Source organism: Dicentrarchus labrax, unplaced genomic scaffold (genome assembly GCF_905237075.1).
Source record: "Dicentrarchus labrax unplaced genomic scaffold, dlabrax2021, whole genome shotgun sequence".
Lineage (NCBI taxonomy): Eukaryota > Metazoa > Chordata > Actinopteri > Moronidae > Dicentrarchus > Dicentrarchus labrax.
This window is the reverse complement of record NW_026136719.1, coordinates 29,169,542-29,186,466: the sequence shown is the minus strand read 5'-3', so window position 1 is coordinate 29,186,466 and position 16,925 is coordinate 29,169,542. Positions and strand designations below refer to the sequence as shown.

At 39.3% G+C, this 16,925-nt stretch overlaps 1 protein-coding gene across 4 annotated transcripts in view; it reads right to left on the bottom strand.

The window, feature by feature from the left end:
• Window positions 1–16,925, bottom strand: part of phkb (phosphorylase kinase, beta) — a 106,120-nt gene that overhangs the window by 48,309 nt on the left and 40,886 nt on the right. For all 4 annotated transcript variants that reach the window (XM_051380117.1, XM_051380116.1, XM_051380115.1 and 1 more), the window contains 4 exons: window positions 10,996–11,053; window positions 8,986–9,063; window positions 6,557–6,715; window positions 6,030–6,124 (listed from right to left, as the gene is read on the bottom strand). In XM_051380117.1, coding sequence (XP_051236077.1) covers window positions 6,030–6,124; window positions 6,557–6,715; window positions 8,986–9,063; window positions 10,996–11,053 — 390 coding nt within the window. The remainder of the gene's footprint in view (window positions 1–6,029; window positions 6,125–6,556; window positions 6,716–8,985; window positions 9,064–10,995; window positions 11,054–16,925) is intronic.

Below are 16,925 nucleotides of genomic sequence, written 5' to 3'. Positions count from 1 at the left end.
TAACACAGGCATGTTTGAGTTTTATTTGGATACACAAATGGGGAAGCAAATTATACGCATAGACAACGGAAGAAAGAGGGAAAGCGTACAAATCAAGCCTTAACTACATGTGAAAGCCCAGCACGCCCATGTGCCTTTCCTGCCTGCAGACTAAACACTGGACGTCAATGATGTAGAGGCAACAAGACAGCTGCTACACACATACACACATACACACAGAAAATGTTTCTTGCTTAAAACACAAAACAGCAAACTAAAAAGTACAAATGGCTTCTTCTTCCTCTTCCTTTACTCTTTTACTTTTCCTCTTCTTTCTCCTTTTTTCTGTGAACACGTGTGAGCTAAGCGTCTGACTGAGACAGTAAAGGTGTGAGTGAAAGATATACAGAAGTGAAAATAAGAGATAAAAAGACGGACGAATTAAAGCCAGAGAGAGATGGTATAAAGCAATGCCAAAGAAACGGGTACAGAGTTGAGAGAAGCAGCGGAGGATAGTGGGAAAAAAAGAATAACGTCTACAATTTGTGTGGCCCTTTGACCCTACAAGGTGCTCAGCTTAGCACCAGCCACATGTATAATCAGCGGCATCTAATTTCCCCTGGCTGAGGGCAGGATACACTCTGCAACTGAAAGTCTGTTGATTTGCTGCATTCATGTCAGCTTTCAGGTGGTGCTGCTTGAGAACTCGGATGGAAATTGATTTCTCTGATTTACTGAATTCTAAAGACAGAAGAGAAACACACCTGCAACACCTGTGTTTGAAATTATGCCTTCCTTTCTAATCACCGTAAATACAAAGTAAAGGACTTCCAACACGTCAACTAATTTCCTTATTATGACTATTTTAAAGACATGCACAGCACTACTGGATTTTTTCTGCATGTGGATAACACTGAACTTCTCGTCTGTAAAACAAATGTATCACTCAACAGCAGGCAGCTGTTTCCAGCACAAACGCACTAAAAACCCACCGTACACCTGCTCAGCACCAAACAGCAGACACAGTTAGCAGCTAGCTATTTAGCGGCTAAAGAGTTAAATGCTATAAAACTAAACAAACAACTAAAAGCAGGGTCCCAATTAGAAGTAGGTCCCCTTTACAAGCCAGATGTGGCTACATGTTTCGACAAATAAATTAATTTTATAGATGTTCTGTGTTTGTTCTTTGCAGACCAGATGTATAAAACCCTTTAACGCTCACTAGGACGCCTGCTTGAGCAAGTGTACACACAAATTTGTCAATATGGACATGCTACACATTGTGAGATCAGTTAAGTTAGGTTAGGTTAAGTTAGGTTGTATGATTCGTATTTGATATGTTATTTGATGGCCAAATTTAGTAATATTCATACTGGTTAATATAAACAATTTTATAGTATTTCCCATCTTTGCTGAACAAGAGTTTTGTGCAAAAGGAATTAAAAGCCTGTCTCGTTTACTTGAATGGAACATGCTTGAGCACATAAGCACAAATAGTTTACTAGCTTCCAGGTTTTCTTCTGTGTTGCACAGCCCACTGCACATGCACATTAGTGTTTCTTCTTACTAGACTTTACATTGGGAAGACGTCACATAGGCTCTGGGAAAGTTTTACAAATACAAAACCTTCATGGATTAAAAATGTATAATATGGAGAGTAATAACTGACTTTGTTTGCAGTTTGAGGTGTATTGTCAACAGCCGTATCCACTTCTCTTAATACATCCATGTTCTGGATGGACTACAATCACTGGATTATTTTTAAGTCTAAACAAGATTATTATGTGGTAAGATCTGGAGTTACAAGCAGTGTCTTTTTTCTATGATTTCTTTCGGGTGTTCCATCTGTGACTGGCATCAGAGAAATTGCCATATCTGGAAAGTCTAAGTTGAATATAGCAATATGTTTATGAGGCTCTGCATGTTCAGATGTGTCTCTATGAAGAGTCAATCAGGTTCAAATGGTTAATATTAATCTTACCCCCTTTCTCTGGGTGCCCTCCACCCACTGGTGCCTTAGACAATTGCCTATCTAACTATACTGCGAACCAGCTATGGTTCTTACCGTCACATTTACCTCAGTGCCTCAGTTGGTGGGCTGAATTCGTTATCTCTTTCCCACCTGCACACACTATCCACTGATGAAACTGAGCACACCCAGTTAGCCTTCACAGTTTGCATTAACTTCAGTAACAAGTTGTCAGCTCTTCAATAACCTCATTAACAAATAGTGTGAGCCCCAAATTACATTTCAAATGCCCATGAAAAGATAGTGCCTCATCGCTGTGACAGCAAACCACAGGGCCTTCAATTTTCTGAGAAATGAAGCCGGAGTAAAACCATTCACTCACATTTATTTGGACTGCATGTGGCTGAAAACATCAAACTAAATGTGATGGGCTTTTGTTGATGGGCTGCACGCAGAGCAGTGCCTGCTACCATCAGAGGCTGGGCTCACAGTGAGCTGTCACGCTGCCTACACATCCAGTTTCAACAAAGTGTTATTGTGATAAAAGTAATTTCAGCGAAATATGCAGCCTACCTGAGGGGAGTCGGGCTTTGCTCACACTGCATACTAGTTTAGAAGCTGATTTCATAAAAGCAATGTTGCCAGAACAACGGAGCTGCATGTATTCATCCTGTTTTCCTACAGGGAAATATCACACCACATCTGCTAACACAAGTAAGATGATGCTGATATTCTATTAACTTTCACACAATCTAGATTGTTCTCTGTTTGATCCCAATTAAAGATATAAAAAATGTACTGATCTTACAAATTTTGATAAATACTCTTTAGCCCTTCAGCAACCCAGATTATTTAGAGCAGGGACTCCCAAATGGGTACTGGTCCCCCAGGGGGGTACTTCTACAGTTGCCAGGGGTAATGTGGAAAGACTGTGGTGTTACTCTACTAATTAAACTAACAGAAATTAAGATGTAATTGAAAAATACATCCACGTATTAAGGTTGCTTCAGCACCTGAACACCACATGTTGAGTTCATTAAAACCAGTTAGCAAGAGAGCAGAGACTGGAGAGTGGTTTAAATAGATACAGTAGCTAAAGTAGTGGATGAAAATCTGTGTTAATTCTCTGTTATTTAAACTGTGAAATTTTAACTTTAGGTGAAGGCTCCCAATAAGCCCACGTGGGTTTTCTGCCTCTTTTAGCAACGTATACCATTTATTATCCTTGTCTTTTGTATGTATTTTTTAAACTGTGCAAAATAAATGAAACTAAAACTAGAAAAACAGCCTTAATGGATAAATGATTGAAATAGTATAGTAATGTAAAACCAGTTTAAATAACCACTTATGAATAAATGGTTGAAATGTTGAACCTCCAAGTGGTAGTAGTACGAATGCAAACAATGATGGTTCAACATGTGTGATAAAAAACATGCTGAAACATCCACTATTACATCCACCTTTGTATATTTTGCAATCAAACAATATCCACTCTAAATTTACTTCAAGTGAACATATCTGGAACATGACTGGTGGTGACGATGAAGGGCTATAAGTTAAGATAAGGAAAGGTCTGCCTAAAAAGCTTGGTTGGTGTATCAATAAACATAGCAGCTGGTGCAAGAGACCCGGTATTTGACGGCTACATAGTGAAATGGAGGCGAAAGCATAATAGAGTTTGAAAATCTAAAACCACTTCTCTCTAAAAACAAGTCAGCACAGCGAAAGACAAGATGAGAAATATCTGCTAAATGTCAAAACCTTTAAGTGAAAAAAATCCCAATTCTACACACTTACAGAGTCGGCCATCCTTGTATTAAAGAATATTAGAAAGCCCTAGAGAGTTAGATAATGACGTTTGTATCTCTTTGAGACAAATGTTCATCTCTCTTATTCTGTCTTCCCGCAAAGTTTCTCTACTGGCTGACATTCTCTTTTTGTTTGTTTCCCTTCGTCTTTGTTCCCTCTGTGGATCTTTCTCCCTGCAACCCATTTGATTCAGTCTGGCGTTCATCATACTTCTCCAGACCTATCCTCTCTTGAGCGCCTCGTTCTAGCAGCCCATCTTATCAGCCAAGCTTCAAAAACAAAAGTCAACATACAGGAGCAGAATGGGACTGTACAGCAAAGAGAATGAACACCAGGCCATTGTGTACGTATCTCTACCCTTCATCTGTGTGATCCACAGAGCTGCCGGCCTTCTCAGATATGGATTAAACCTCAGACATGATTTCCATTCAGAGAGGCAGTTCGTGGAGGAAATGGACTGGGTTTAATCCATGTCTACAAGATTGGCCCCTGGCAAGATAGAAAGGATGGTCTCTGCTGTTTAGGTGTTGATTGATGAATTGTAATTAAAGCTTTAGCACATATGAATGACACAACAAAGTTGTAAACAGGATTGAACCTATATTTGATATGGGAATTGCCTGAAGCGGAGTTTGTGGGCAGAACGTGCAGGAGTAAGGGTGGATACACAGTTGTGGGTTACTTCATAGTTTTGAAATCCCACGCACATAGCGCCTGGGTTTTTTCCGACAAGTTTCTGATGATTTCTCAGATTGTTGATAGCGAACACAACAATAAGGAAGATGAGGACAGGCTTAGACGGAATGTTCTCCTTTTCAGTAACACACATCAACCAAAGTCATCTTCACTCAAGTCCCTATGGTAGCCGGAGAGCTGCTCTATCACAATGACAGAAAGACGGCACAGTGATTGCATGTAGTAGTATTTGCAGAAGTCGCCTAGTCAATGAAAATTCAAGGCAAAACAGAAATTACCTTCTTGTTAGTCCAGTTCGAGAACATGCGTAACTCAGACTAAACTAAAGAATACAGCAGATCATACGAGTTACACCCTTCTAACTAACCTACACTGTAGGTATCGTTAGTAGAACTTCTGTTAACCCCTTGTGTCAAGTATAAATCCAGCTCAACTAAGCGATATATTTCTTATTACATATGTTGGCACTTACCATTTACGCGAGTAGTTAATACTGCTATACATTTCTTATCTTTTTTTAATGACATTTTTACCGTAACATGCTTTTTTTTTCATACCACGACCACTGAGAATGTTTGATTCCAACCGACACTTTTCACAGCAGACATTTTGACTTGTCAAAGCAGGAAAGCACAGGTGTAAAATGGCTTCATTCCACCAAGCGTCCCAGTAAGACATGTCAGTTAGTGAGCATGCACAATACAAGAACCCTGGAACTGGCACACCTAAATGGAATTTAGCCATCATTAATGTTATTAATTCCACCTGTGGTTTTCCTGCTTTGCCAAGCCAAAATGTGTGCTGTGAAAAGGGTCTATTGGCTGCCAGATGTCCAAATGAACCAGCACCTCTGATGCAGGTGTTTGTTTGTTGTTCTAAATTAATTTACCAGGAACTCTCGTGAGGCTGAGTTAAAAAAAAAAGTGGATTAAAAAGCCTGAGGAGAACAATGCTACAACCCTTTTTGATACTTGAGTGAATGTGGATTTTCAAATCAAATCAACGCTAAGTTGAGGAAAGAGGACAGCTGCGAAGACAGTCTTAACAATGTTGTGTAGTGCGGGATGCACAGCTATCCTCTATCCTTTTAGGCTAAGTGTGTTCAGAATATGAAAACAATTTATTGTGTGTAATGTATTCAAAAGGACAAATTTCAAACAACCAGAATTTAAAACCTCAGGCTTGTGATTATGCATTACAATTATGAACGTACAACTTGTCTGTTATTATCCCTCATTTACACTTCTAAGTTGTGTTGGATAGGCTAAATAAATACAAAATTACAAACATAAAACTAATACTTTTTTCCACGGTGAGTAGTCCACTTGCTACAGATTTAATTTCTAACATAACACAATAGCCAGTAAAACTTTTTTTATTGAGTATGTTGTTATTACTTCAGGCTAAAAGCACTAAAATACTCCAATAATTCATATTTACAAGGGTGAATACAGCTTAACAAGGAGCACTTGAATCCAAGATTGTACTGAGAATGAATGTCCACCGTACATGAGTGTGCAAAGTTCACATGAGAGCCAAGTGCCGTCAGCCAATCGCAGTCCTTGTTACAGCTTACCTGATTGGAGTATCGCATGCTGACGTTCCGCTGGTCCTGGCGGGGCACGTAGCGGTGGATGGGATCAATATCTTTAGGGCTGATCAGCTCATCCACTGGAATGTGAGCATGGACACACACATACACACACAAAGGTAGACATTAAGATGCATACAAAACACACGCCCACATAGGCAAGTGTGAAAAACAGAAAGACAAAAACATTTATTTCCCCATTTAAACAGACACACATACACACACAATGGATGAGTCACACTGAATCTTTGGATTCTTGTCAGTGAAGAATTAAGTAATATTAACAATATTTAGATAATCATGAATAACGAAATACTAATTGTTTCACAAAAACCGTGTGTTATGACAGAAAATATTCTGACATGCTATAATAAATCTCATCCAATATGAACTAGAGGTCATATTAGTTTTGCATTATTAATGAACTTGCAGACTGAACAGAATGAATGTGTGGGTTTGGAGTGTCATACCAAAGCACACACACACAAACACACACACACACAGAGGCATACCCAGCAGCCTGGCGATGGTGTAAAGGGCCTGACCACACAGGAAGACCTTCCCGTCACGGCCGGAGTTGCTAGGGAAACGCTTCTGGCTTCCAGGCTTGTTCTGCTCCGCCTCCACAAAGTCAGCTGGTACGTAGTAGTATTTGGGGATCACAGCATGGCCTGGCATTAGAGAAAAGGACTGTGAGCGCTGTGTGTGTCTGTATGTAGACAGCTTCACTGGACATATGTTGTCTGTGTTTGAGTGAAAATACTTCACTCATGTACATACAGAAAACATCACAAGGCTGCAGTGGTGACGCATGCAGAGTGTAGCAACAAGTTCACACAGTAGTACAAAGTATGTGCGAAATCTTTAAACTAATTTTCTACTTAAGGAGATCTTCAAGTTTTATGTACACACTTCTTACACTATACAAAAATTACCTAGAAATCTGTATATTAAACGGGCAAATGAAAGCAACTGGGGTATTTTTTTATTTACATGGGCTGTTGATGAAAACATATCAGGTGAATATATTTTTAAAAACTAAAACACAAAGGTACAGGAAGAATACTTCTAAAAGTGCGTTTTCATAGATCTACCATAAAAGGCACGTAATGGGCTCCAGCTGCTGAACTGCCATAATGGAACAAAGTATTTCCTGACTGCTTAGGGTAATAATTTGTGCCAATTCAGTCCAAATTTAAAGGTATAGTCATTAAAGTCAGAGAAGGCAGCTGACTAATTAGGGCGCCCAGATAGTGCAGCAGAAAAAGCACTTGCCCAGGCAAACATTCTAGCAGTGTATATGGGTGGGAAGCCAGTGAGGGATCATGTCCTTGTCACTGCTGTAGCCACTGCTTTTGTGTGGTCTGTGTGAATAGTGTCTCTTTTTTCTCCCCCCTGCCCAAAGCACAAATTAAAGTTAGCAGCAATAAGGCCTGCAGTGAGGATGCAAACCGGCTGTTGGCCATAGAAGAAACAGGAAAATTCTTTTAACTTAAAGGACCAGTGTGCAGATTTTTGTGGCATCAAGCATTGAAGTTGCAACCAACTGAATACTGCTTGCCTTAGAAGTGTGTGGGAGAAACTGCAGTGGCCGCAGAAGTTGTAAAAATGTGAAAGGCTCTATCTAGTGCCAGTGTTTGGTCCAGGCAGTTCAACATGGTGGACTCCATATAAAAGGAGCTCCCTCTGTAAGTATAAAAGGCTCATTCTAAGGTAAAGATAACAAGGGTTCTTATTTTACATTCTTTTTTTTCTTTTGCAGTTTTTTGGTCATGAACCAAAGTATTGGATGCATTCAAATTTGGGCTTGATGGTGGCACTAGAATAAAAGTTAGAAGAATATGAATGTCTGCATCAGTTGTTGATATATTTAACCTAAAAAGAAAGGGGAAATTAAACTCCATCACAGAAATTGGCTGACATGAGCACGATGAAAGACTGAATGATATAATTCAGACTGATTATCAGGCTACATTTTGGTAACTTCAGATACATAATTATTCATTTGAAGATGCAAATAGGGTTACAAAATGGCATATGTACCTGCACGTAGGATAGCCCCAGCTCTAATCTTTGTACTCATACAATTCTGCTCTGCCTCAGCCTGAAAGTGTGGTCCAATATGAATCTAACCCACCTAAAGGGAAAATACAGACTCAAAGGATGGCACAACCGTAGTTAACATTGCCCATTCACCAGTGTACAGCGGCACGTCTCCCAGAGCTGCACCCTGCTTGTGTCTGTGTATAATGAGAACAATGGGAGCCCATGACTCCTGGGAGGTTGGGCGAACCTGCAGCAGAACACACAATAGCTGCTTCTGACAGCAGCAAATACATTTGTGGGTTTAGACTTTTCATGGACATTACTGGTAAAAGAGAAATAAAGTACACTTGTGTTATTATTTAAAAGCCAGCCAGTTAACTTCAGGACTTTTGTTAATTCATACATAACCAGTACAAAGGCTCTGTGGAGAAGTCTGAGGCAACTATAGTCAGCTCTGTCTCACATCATTATCCTTTCTACACTCCAATTATTCCCGTTCCATTATGAATGGCCCAGTAGAAACTCAAAGCTCTTGACATCCCTATCATTTGACTGTCTCCCCTTGCAGCAATGGGTGCAGGTGAATATAGAAGCCAAGCTTTTTGCTCATGAGGAAAGGCTGAGTTCACTTGAACGTAACGCCCCTGTGATCCTCAGCCAGAGTACGGGGTGTATGAATATGGATGACACGATTTAATAAGAGAAAGTTTTTTCATTGCTAGAGGGAGAGTGAACAGAGGCAGATTCAGAAGCTCCAGAACGAACCATATTGATATGCCAAATCAGATAAAGTTATAAGTGCGTGTTTGTGCATTCAGAATTTTCCCATATCCATCAGTCCCTGCATTTATGTGTGAGTTTGTATATATATATATATATATATATGATTACTCACCCTCAAAAGACTGGAAGATGATGGGTTCAAGGAGGTCCTGGTATTCTTTGACCTGAGCTTTATTTCCTCTGAACACCCCTGCAACACAAACACGCACAGACAAACAGTCACACATGCATGCACACACACATTAATGATACTAATTCAAACTTTTGGAGGATATCTTGCATATGTAATGATACAACAACATTCAACATCTACATTCTGTATAAATCTATGCAATTCAATAGTATGTGTTATAATAAGGGAATATGTATGTATGTATGTGTAGGAGTGAGATGATTGGGTGTTTTTGCATTTACATGTGCATGTATGCCTATGTTTTTTTTTTTCACTTTGTGTGGTTGTGTGCATCTATATGCATATGTACTGTGTGTGTGTGTGTGTGTGTGTGTGTGTGTGTGTGTGTGTGTGTGTGTGTGTGTGTGTGCGCACACATGTTCACAGTACATATGCACATTCTGAAAACCTTGCACATGTGAAAATGTTACCTCCTTATCACCTATTTTCTCTATGAATTCAGTTCTTCGGTTGTCCTACAGAGGTTGGTGGAGTGTGTGTACTGGGATCAGTGTTATAACCATTAAATTTTAATTTTAATTTTAATATGATAAACATGTTACCAAACCGTTGTCTATTAACACATATGGCAGATACAGAGCAAGATTAGCATTTATAGGCATGTTTATGGCCATCTGATGAATGGAAGTCCAATATTATCTCTCTTATTAAAGATTGTTTTACTCTCCACCAACTCCTGAGGGAAATGAGGGCTTTAGCTTCTAAATTCTCCACTATGTTCACCAGTTATTTGCTAACTTTGTCCGCTGTTTGGTGCTGGGCAGGTCATATGCAGTGTTTTACGGGGTTTATTTGAGCTATTTTACTGAAAACTGCCTGTTGTGGCTGGAAACTAGTTGGGCCATAAAACCAAAACAATGAAGCTGAAATACACTAAAATGCTCGGTTAATTTGAAGGGAACTGCAGTCTGGTGAGAATTTTCTGTGGTTTTGTCGGAACGACCCCCTTCACACACATCATTTAGTTCAGTGTTAAAATAAAAAATATTGATTAGTGCAGCTTTTATGTTAAAGCATTGATGTGTGCTTTACAAATTAAACGCTGTTTTAAATCCAGATAATCACCAAGACCTCTGCTTTTCTGCTCAACTGTTAACTGCATCAGTCAGGTAAATGGGAATGAAATGTTCATTTTAAAATACTTCAGGGCCCAATATGTACTGTAGGCCAAATGCGAACAAAAAATCTACATTGGCGAATTAAATAAACCACTGGCAAGTTGCTGAAACAGACCTCCATCACTACATCACATAGTTGATTGACTACATTTTGCCTTGCATCGACTGCAGGCTCACTTAAGGCAGCGTGCATGGAAGATACGACCGTCAATAATTGTATTGTAATTCTTTTGCTGACCCTCGACCATCCACCGTCGCTGTGGTAACGCTTACTTTATCTAGCTAGTAATAATCTAGTAATCGAGCCAGACTGAACCCTCTTAACCATCTTAAGCTTTGAACAGAAGGCACACAATTGTTTTAGAGCATTTTGTCTTTTTTTTTTTTTAAGTTTTGTTTACTTGTTTTTGTCTTCATTTGGATGAGTTTGATGGATAGTTTATGCTTTTTGAGCTGTTAGAAAACGGTCCCATAAAGATGAACAGTTTGAGCTGTCTGAGGTGGGACAACAGGCCTTAAATCAGACTGTTTGTTGGTCCTAAAAACGTCAGTGGAGTCTAAACTGGCATGAGGGTGATTAAATCATGCTTGAATTCACATTCTTTAAGGAAACTATACTCCGTACTTTATTCCCTTAGGTTCACACGCACATTTCACACATCACGTCTTTTTAGAAGGTGTTTCTAAGTCCTCTAAAACCTGACAAACACCAAAATGTAATTTCCTGTCAAATGCTACTAGTCTGTCTTCTATCTTGCCAATGACCCACTTGAGGCATCATAACAGCAGCTATGGATAGAACAAGGCTTACCGTCAATCATCATGTAGATGAAAAATATGGGAAACTCGCACTCGATTCCATCAAAAAGCTGGAGAGAGACAGAGAAAGGAGGAATTATTGCTTTTCCATTTCAGAAAGAGGAGAGAGGCAAGGGGACTTTGAAGCAGCGGATGGCTGAACTTTAGTAGCACTGAATATGGAACAGCATGGCACAGGGAAGAAAAATATAGAAGACATGACATTGTGAGTGAAAACTGACAGAACAGTCAGAAATAATAATGCTTCCTCGCAAGGTCATTTGCTTATATGCACAGCTGTGCTGTTTGTTTTGAGGAGGATGTTTGAAGGTCCGAGAGGTGATAGGATATAGTGACAAATATATGAAGAAGTTGGATTAAGTGGATTTTAGGTTTATAGGTAAAACACTTCTTCCACTTCAACACAAGATTCTGCTGAGACTTAACAGTAGAATAAATATAAAGATGTGTTATTAAATATACAAAAAACTGCAAAACCATTCTCTGTACTGTATTCTATGCATCTATATACCTCATCCAAATGGAGGACAAATTAGAGGACAGACAAACATTGTTCCTTTTACACCTGTAGTTCAATATATTTAGTCCTGACCAAGGAAAACAATGATACACTGTTGCCTTTTACTTGCCTGGTTCATCTTCACTCTTACTACAAATGAACCAAGAGTTGCAAGCATGAAGTCATATGGTCTGACATGTAACTCATTCATTGGACAGTTTTGGTGATGTCATCCGGCGTTACATGTACCTCCATCTGACATCAAATTCTGGTGACTGACAGTATGTCATGCTAATGCTGTGTCTGATGTGTTTATCTACTCTGGTGCCACAAAGAGCTCACCAAGATAGAACTGATTATGAGTATTATGGTTCAAAACAACAACTGTTCCTTGTATATTGTAAGTAGTAACAAAAACAGACAAAAAATAGTGATTTGAATTGCCATATTATGGGGGCATAATTCCTATGCGGTTGCTAGGTTTCACTTATTTCTATATATGGGTAATGACTGGGTAAATACACAGAGTAGGACACAAGCAACACATTTATTTTTGTAAATCATTTGGTAACCATGGTAACATGTATGCACATTAGCATGTGAGAGCAGGGATCAGAGAAAAGTGAAAAGGAGTTGAAGCAGAGGTGTGCTGTGTGCTTCATGTATTTCAACATTTTCCGATTTAAAAAGCAGGAAAAATGTAGTCAAAAAAATTATTATTATAGGGCGCCCAGTTAGCTCAGTCGGTAGAGCTGGCGACCCATGTACGGAGTTGCTGCAGCGGCCAAGGTTTGAATCCGACCTGCAGCCCTTTGCTGCGTGTCATCCCCTCTCTCTCTGCCCCCCTTCCTGTCTATCTTCAGCTGTCACTATCCAATAAAATAAAATAACTTAAAAAAAATAAAAATTATTATTATAGTAAAGGTAATTTCTAGGTTAGGTCATTTTGAGGCGAGCTCTTTGAGGCACCAGAGAAAATAAATAAACACATAAGAAGCAGAGTAGTGCTTCAATGAGCTAGCCGTCAGTCCATACATGCAAAAATTCACACTTAGACCTCTGGTTCTTCAATAATAAACCAGTGTGAACATGAACCAGACCAGATCGAAAAGGCAGAGTCTCAGTTTTTTTTCCCTTGGTTTGAATCAAATGAACTACAGGTTTGAAAGCATCCTTACTGCAGTCAGGTGTTGGGTCACCATGAGCCACCAGAACCACTCAAAGCCCCTTGTCATACATTCTCCAAGTCTGTGGAACTCTGAAAGGATGAACAATATTCTCCTAAAAGATTTTCCCTGATTTTGATGAACATTTACCAGTGGGTGTTCAGTTGGGTTGGAAGCACATCATTTTCATCAAACCATTCACTGACCCCTGTATGGAAGCACATGCATCTGTCACGTTTCTACACTAATTTATTCATGTTTTTAATGTAATTATAATCATCACCCTGCAAGCTATGATTGACAAACTGATTGACTGACTGATCAATACGAATGAGTAACTGATGAGTGTATGTGTCACTGTGTGGCTGTCTGCTTGTTTTCAGTTGACTGAACGCAAGGGAAATAAAAGCCAGCATGTGGCAGCAGCTGGGGTGAATTTTCCAGAACAAACACTTGAATTGACACAAACACCATCACTTGTATTCTCTGAATCTTACTCAGCCAGAAATCCTATTATAGATTGCACACCACACGCGCACACACAGACTTTCTTAAGTCATTTGGTTACAAGTCACATGTAGAGAAGACAGTCAAGTGAATCACAGCCCTACTAATTCCAATAATTAAATCCCCTCTTGCTTATGCTCGCCTGAAGAGGATCAACACAAACACACAGTAGAAATGTTAACAGCTCTATCTTTATAGAATGACCCTTTTTTGGGTCACCAAATTCGTATAAACACCACAAATCACCAAGGTCAGCTTGGAAAAAAGATTAAACAAGTTGCAGATAGCCTCTCTAAAACCCATCATTTGAAAATGTGTGTGTGTGTGTGTGTGTGTGTGTGTGTGTGTGTGTGTGTGTGTGTGTGCGTGTGTGCGTGTGTGTGTGTGTGCATTTTAGTCCATCTAACTATAAATGTCATTAGTCGTGACTATCTTTGTCCCTCATCTTTTTCAATAATCTCCACACTGATGGAAGATAACAGCGATTACATCCTAATGCAATAACAAAACGGCTGGTAGAGCTGGCACACACAAATACAAGTGGGAGCTGCATTCACCAAGAAGCTCATACTGTCTGTAGGTTTGAATGTGTTTCTTTAAATGGTTAATGTCTGCACCCTGTTAGTATGCAGGTATACATGGATTCAAACTGTGTGTTGCAGCAGAGATGAGAAGCAATTTAATACCTATCAGGTGGTGAGGGAAGGGTGAAAGAGAGAAAAATGAAAGAAAATAAGGTGCATAAAGAGATACAGAAGCGGAGGAGAGTTTATTTAGAGGGAGGGGGAGAGTGGGAGAGAGTGAAAGAGTGAAAGAGTGAAAGAGAGAAAGGCAGTCACCCAGTGAGGCCTGTGCTTTTTGGCCTGTTGGGGCTGTAAACAGCCAGGGATCCCTGGTGTTTTGTGCTTGAGCAGCTCGACTGATTGGTAAAACTGTCTATCACACAGGCTGCTGCTCTCTGTCAATGGTAAACAGACAAGGAGCACAGACGTCTGCCCTGCTGTGAATTCTCTCTTAAACACCAACAACAACTTCACTCAGTGTCTTCTGCAGGGAGACCGGGTCTATCTGTGACTTCTTTTTCACCAGACAGAGCTCACACTGTGTCAGACACGCCCTTGGCCTTGCATTACTGTGTATTCACGTATCACTCAAAGGAAATAACATTCTATTTATTACTTCTTGCTATGTACTACATTTGTAATGTCTATTGCGCCTCTGAATGTGGCAAGTGCATCATTTCCAACATTAAAATATAAGCAGTTTGTTTCAATATTCATTACTGGAAAATTGCTATCTTGTGGTAATATTTACTGCATTGTGTAATATTACCACCTGGCACAGTTTACTCTTAAATAACTGGGTTCTGATTACTTGCTGTATTTGCTGATGTAGTAGTAAATATATTACTGTTGGTAGACGGAAGGGAAATTGCAGGAAGAGTGATCACAAGTTTCAAGTTTAATTTATGAAACTTTACTGGCATCAGTGTCTTCCACAATAAATTTGCCTGCTGGTAGAACTGAGGGCAGGGCGGAGCTTGAAGGAACTGAGGCATTAAATACTGTTTGCTAATTCTTAGCCTGAGAGTCTCTGTATCGTATTAGCTGCAGGATTAAAGAGAGCTAATTTCAAAGTATTCCAAGTGGTTCGGAGTCTGCGCCCTTTGAGTGCCCTGTGACATAGCAAGCAAGCACTTCTATCTTCTATGCCTTTATTTGTTCTGATTCAGCACCAAAGCTCCAACTTTCTCAAGTTTCTGACACTTCTGAAAATAAAAGAGCAGCCAAAAGGAATCTAATTTCGTAAAAGGGATAGGCTATTGTTTCAAACATTTTTCACAGCCACATAGCAGCTGTGAGAGCCATGACCAGCAATCTGTCTAGTCCTGCTAAAATGCATTAAAAAACAGCTCACTGCCAGCCACAAGGCCTTCAAATCACACCTGAGCTATATCTAATGTGTATTGATATTTGAAAAAGAAATACATATTTCAATACATATATGTCTTTTGAAAATTATTTAACAGTGTTTTCTTTGAAAAGGACAATTGCCTTCAGGAAAAATGTTTCCTGGTGGGTGTATTTAAAAAAATATATTAAAAAAAGTATGAATTATACCAGCTATATTGATTTTTGGCCACTTGATAGCAGCACAGCATGTTAGCATAACAGTTGCCTATTTAAATATTGATTAGACATTGAGCAACATAAGCAGGCCACCTGGCAAATGTACAAAAGGACAAAATTCACACTCCTTTTAGCTCTGTTTTAGTCTCTGACAAAATATGTGGCTTTTTAGCTTCTGAAATATGATCTCTAAAAAAGGGTACAAAAAGTAGTAGTATCACAAACTGTCCAAAATTATTTTCACCCACCCAATTAAATGAAAAGTAACCCAAAAGAAAAACCTGAAAACAGCTGTCTGCTGCTGCTGGAAACAAGGCTGATAAGAGTGCTGTGGTCTGTAAAACCAAAACAGTAAGGTGCAAAATATGCTCCAAAGCCCTATAGAGCTCAGAGGAGAGTTGGATGATAACTCCACTAACCACTTTCACATTATACATAGTGTTCTTTTCCATTGTTAATAATAAAATATTGATTTGTGCAGTTAGAAATTCAGAGTTTAAGAACAAGTTGGCCTGGTTCTAGACCTAAGAATCATTGCCACCATCTAACATATTGTCTGGCAATCCAAATAGTACTGGTGTTGCTTTCGTGAGACCCCAGTTTAAGGAACATTCAAGCCTTTGTGGGTGGAATAAAAACAAAGCGATATTATGATTATGATAATTATTACCAACTTCAGTGACCGGAACTGACCAATTAAGTAACAATTTTTAGTAACCTTATTTTTGAAAAAGTCTTGAGCTACTCTTCCATGAGTAGAGTCCCCAGTACTGCTTCATGACAACATTCAAACCATAATTCACGTGAGTCTGATGACTTACACAAGTTTCAGGTGACCTCAATGACCTGTGACATTCAGGTGAATGACCCACCAGACGAACTGCTGAGATCTCATGGATGAGAAGTGAAACATCTTCTAGACCAAATCGAAACTTTGTGCTTGGAGATCTCTACTGTTCTCTCTATCTGCCTCTCTGAGCTCATTAATTCTGGGAGGTTAGTTCTACAGCTAATGCAATGATTTGTCTAGCATTAAGAGTCCAGCCTCTGATTCACTCCTCGTACACTCACTGAGCTGATTCTGAAGTGAATGCACAGTCATTCCGCTGGGATCACAGGGGATTGAAAAAAAGACAATGAATGCATGGTCATTCACATACATATATATGCATGAGCACACCCACTGAGAGTGACTCACAAACTACCACACTAAGGTTGGGGTGAAATCCTTGGAGGTTTAAAACACTAGAAATGGGAGAGGCTAACTTACAGACAGATTTCTTAGAATTATCATAAAAGGATAATATCTTTATAAGCTTATACATTTCAAAAACTTTTCAAATGTCACACTCAAGCACTTTCAAGTTGAACTTTTACAGGTTTTATGCATTACCAACCATTGGCACTTTGCCTTTTCATCTGCATTAAACAAGTGGTCACCTGAAGTTCATTTTTACACATCATTCTTTAACTCTACATTTGATTGAGATAACTTATCTCAGAAAAATTAACAAAACACTTGAGACAACTGGTAGCTCTCACACATATTATACGTTGGGGTGTCCAAAATTGCTGCTGTTTTGTTGTTTTATTTGTTTTTAAGTCTCCATGACCTGAAGTT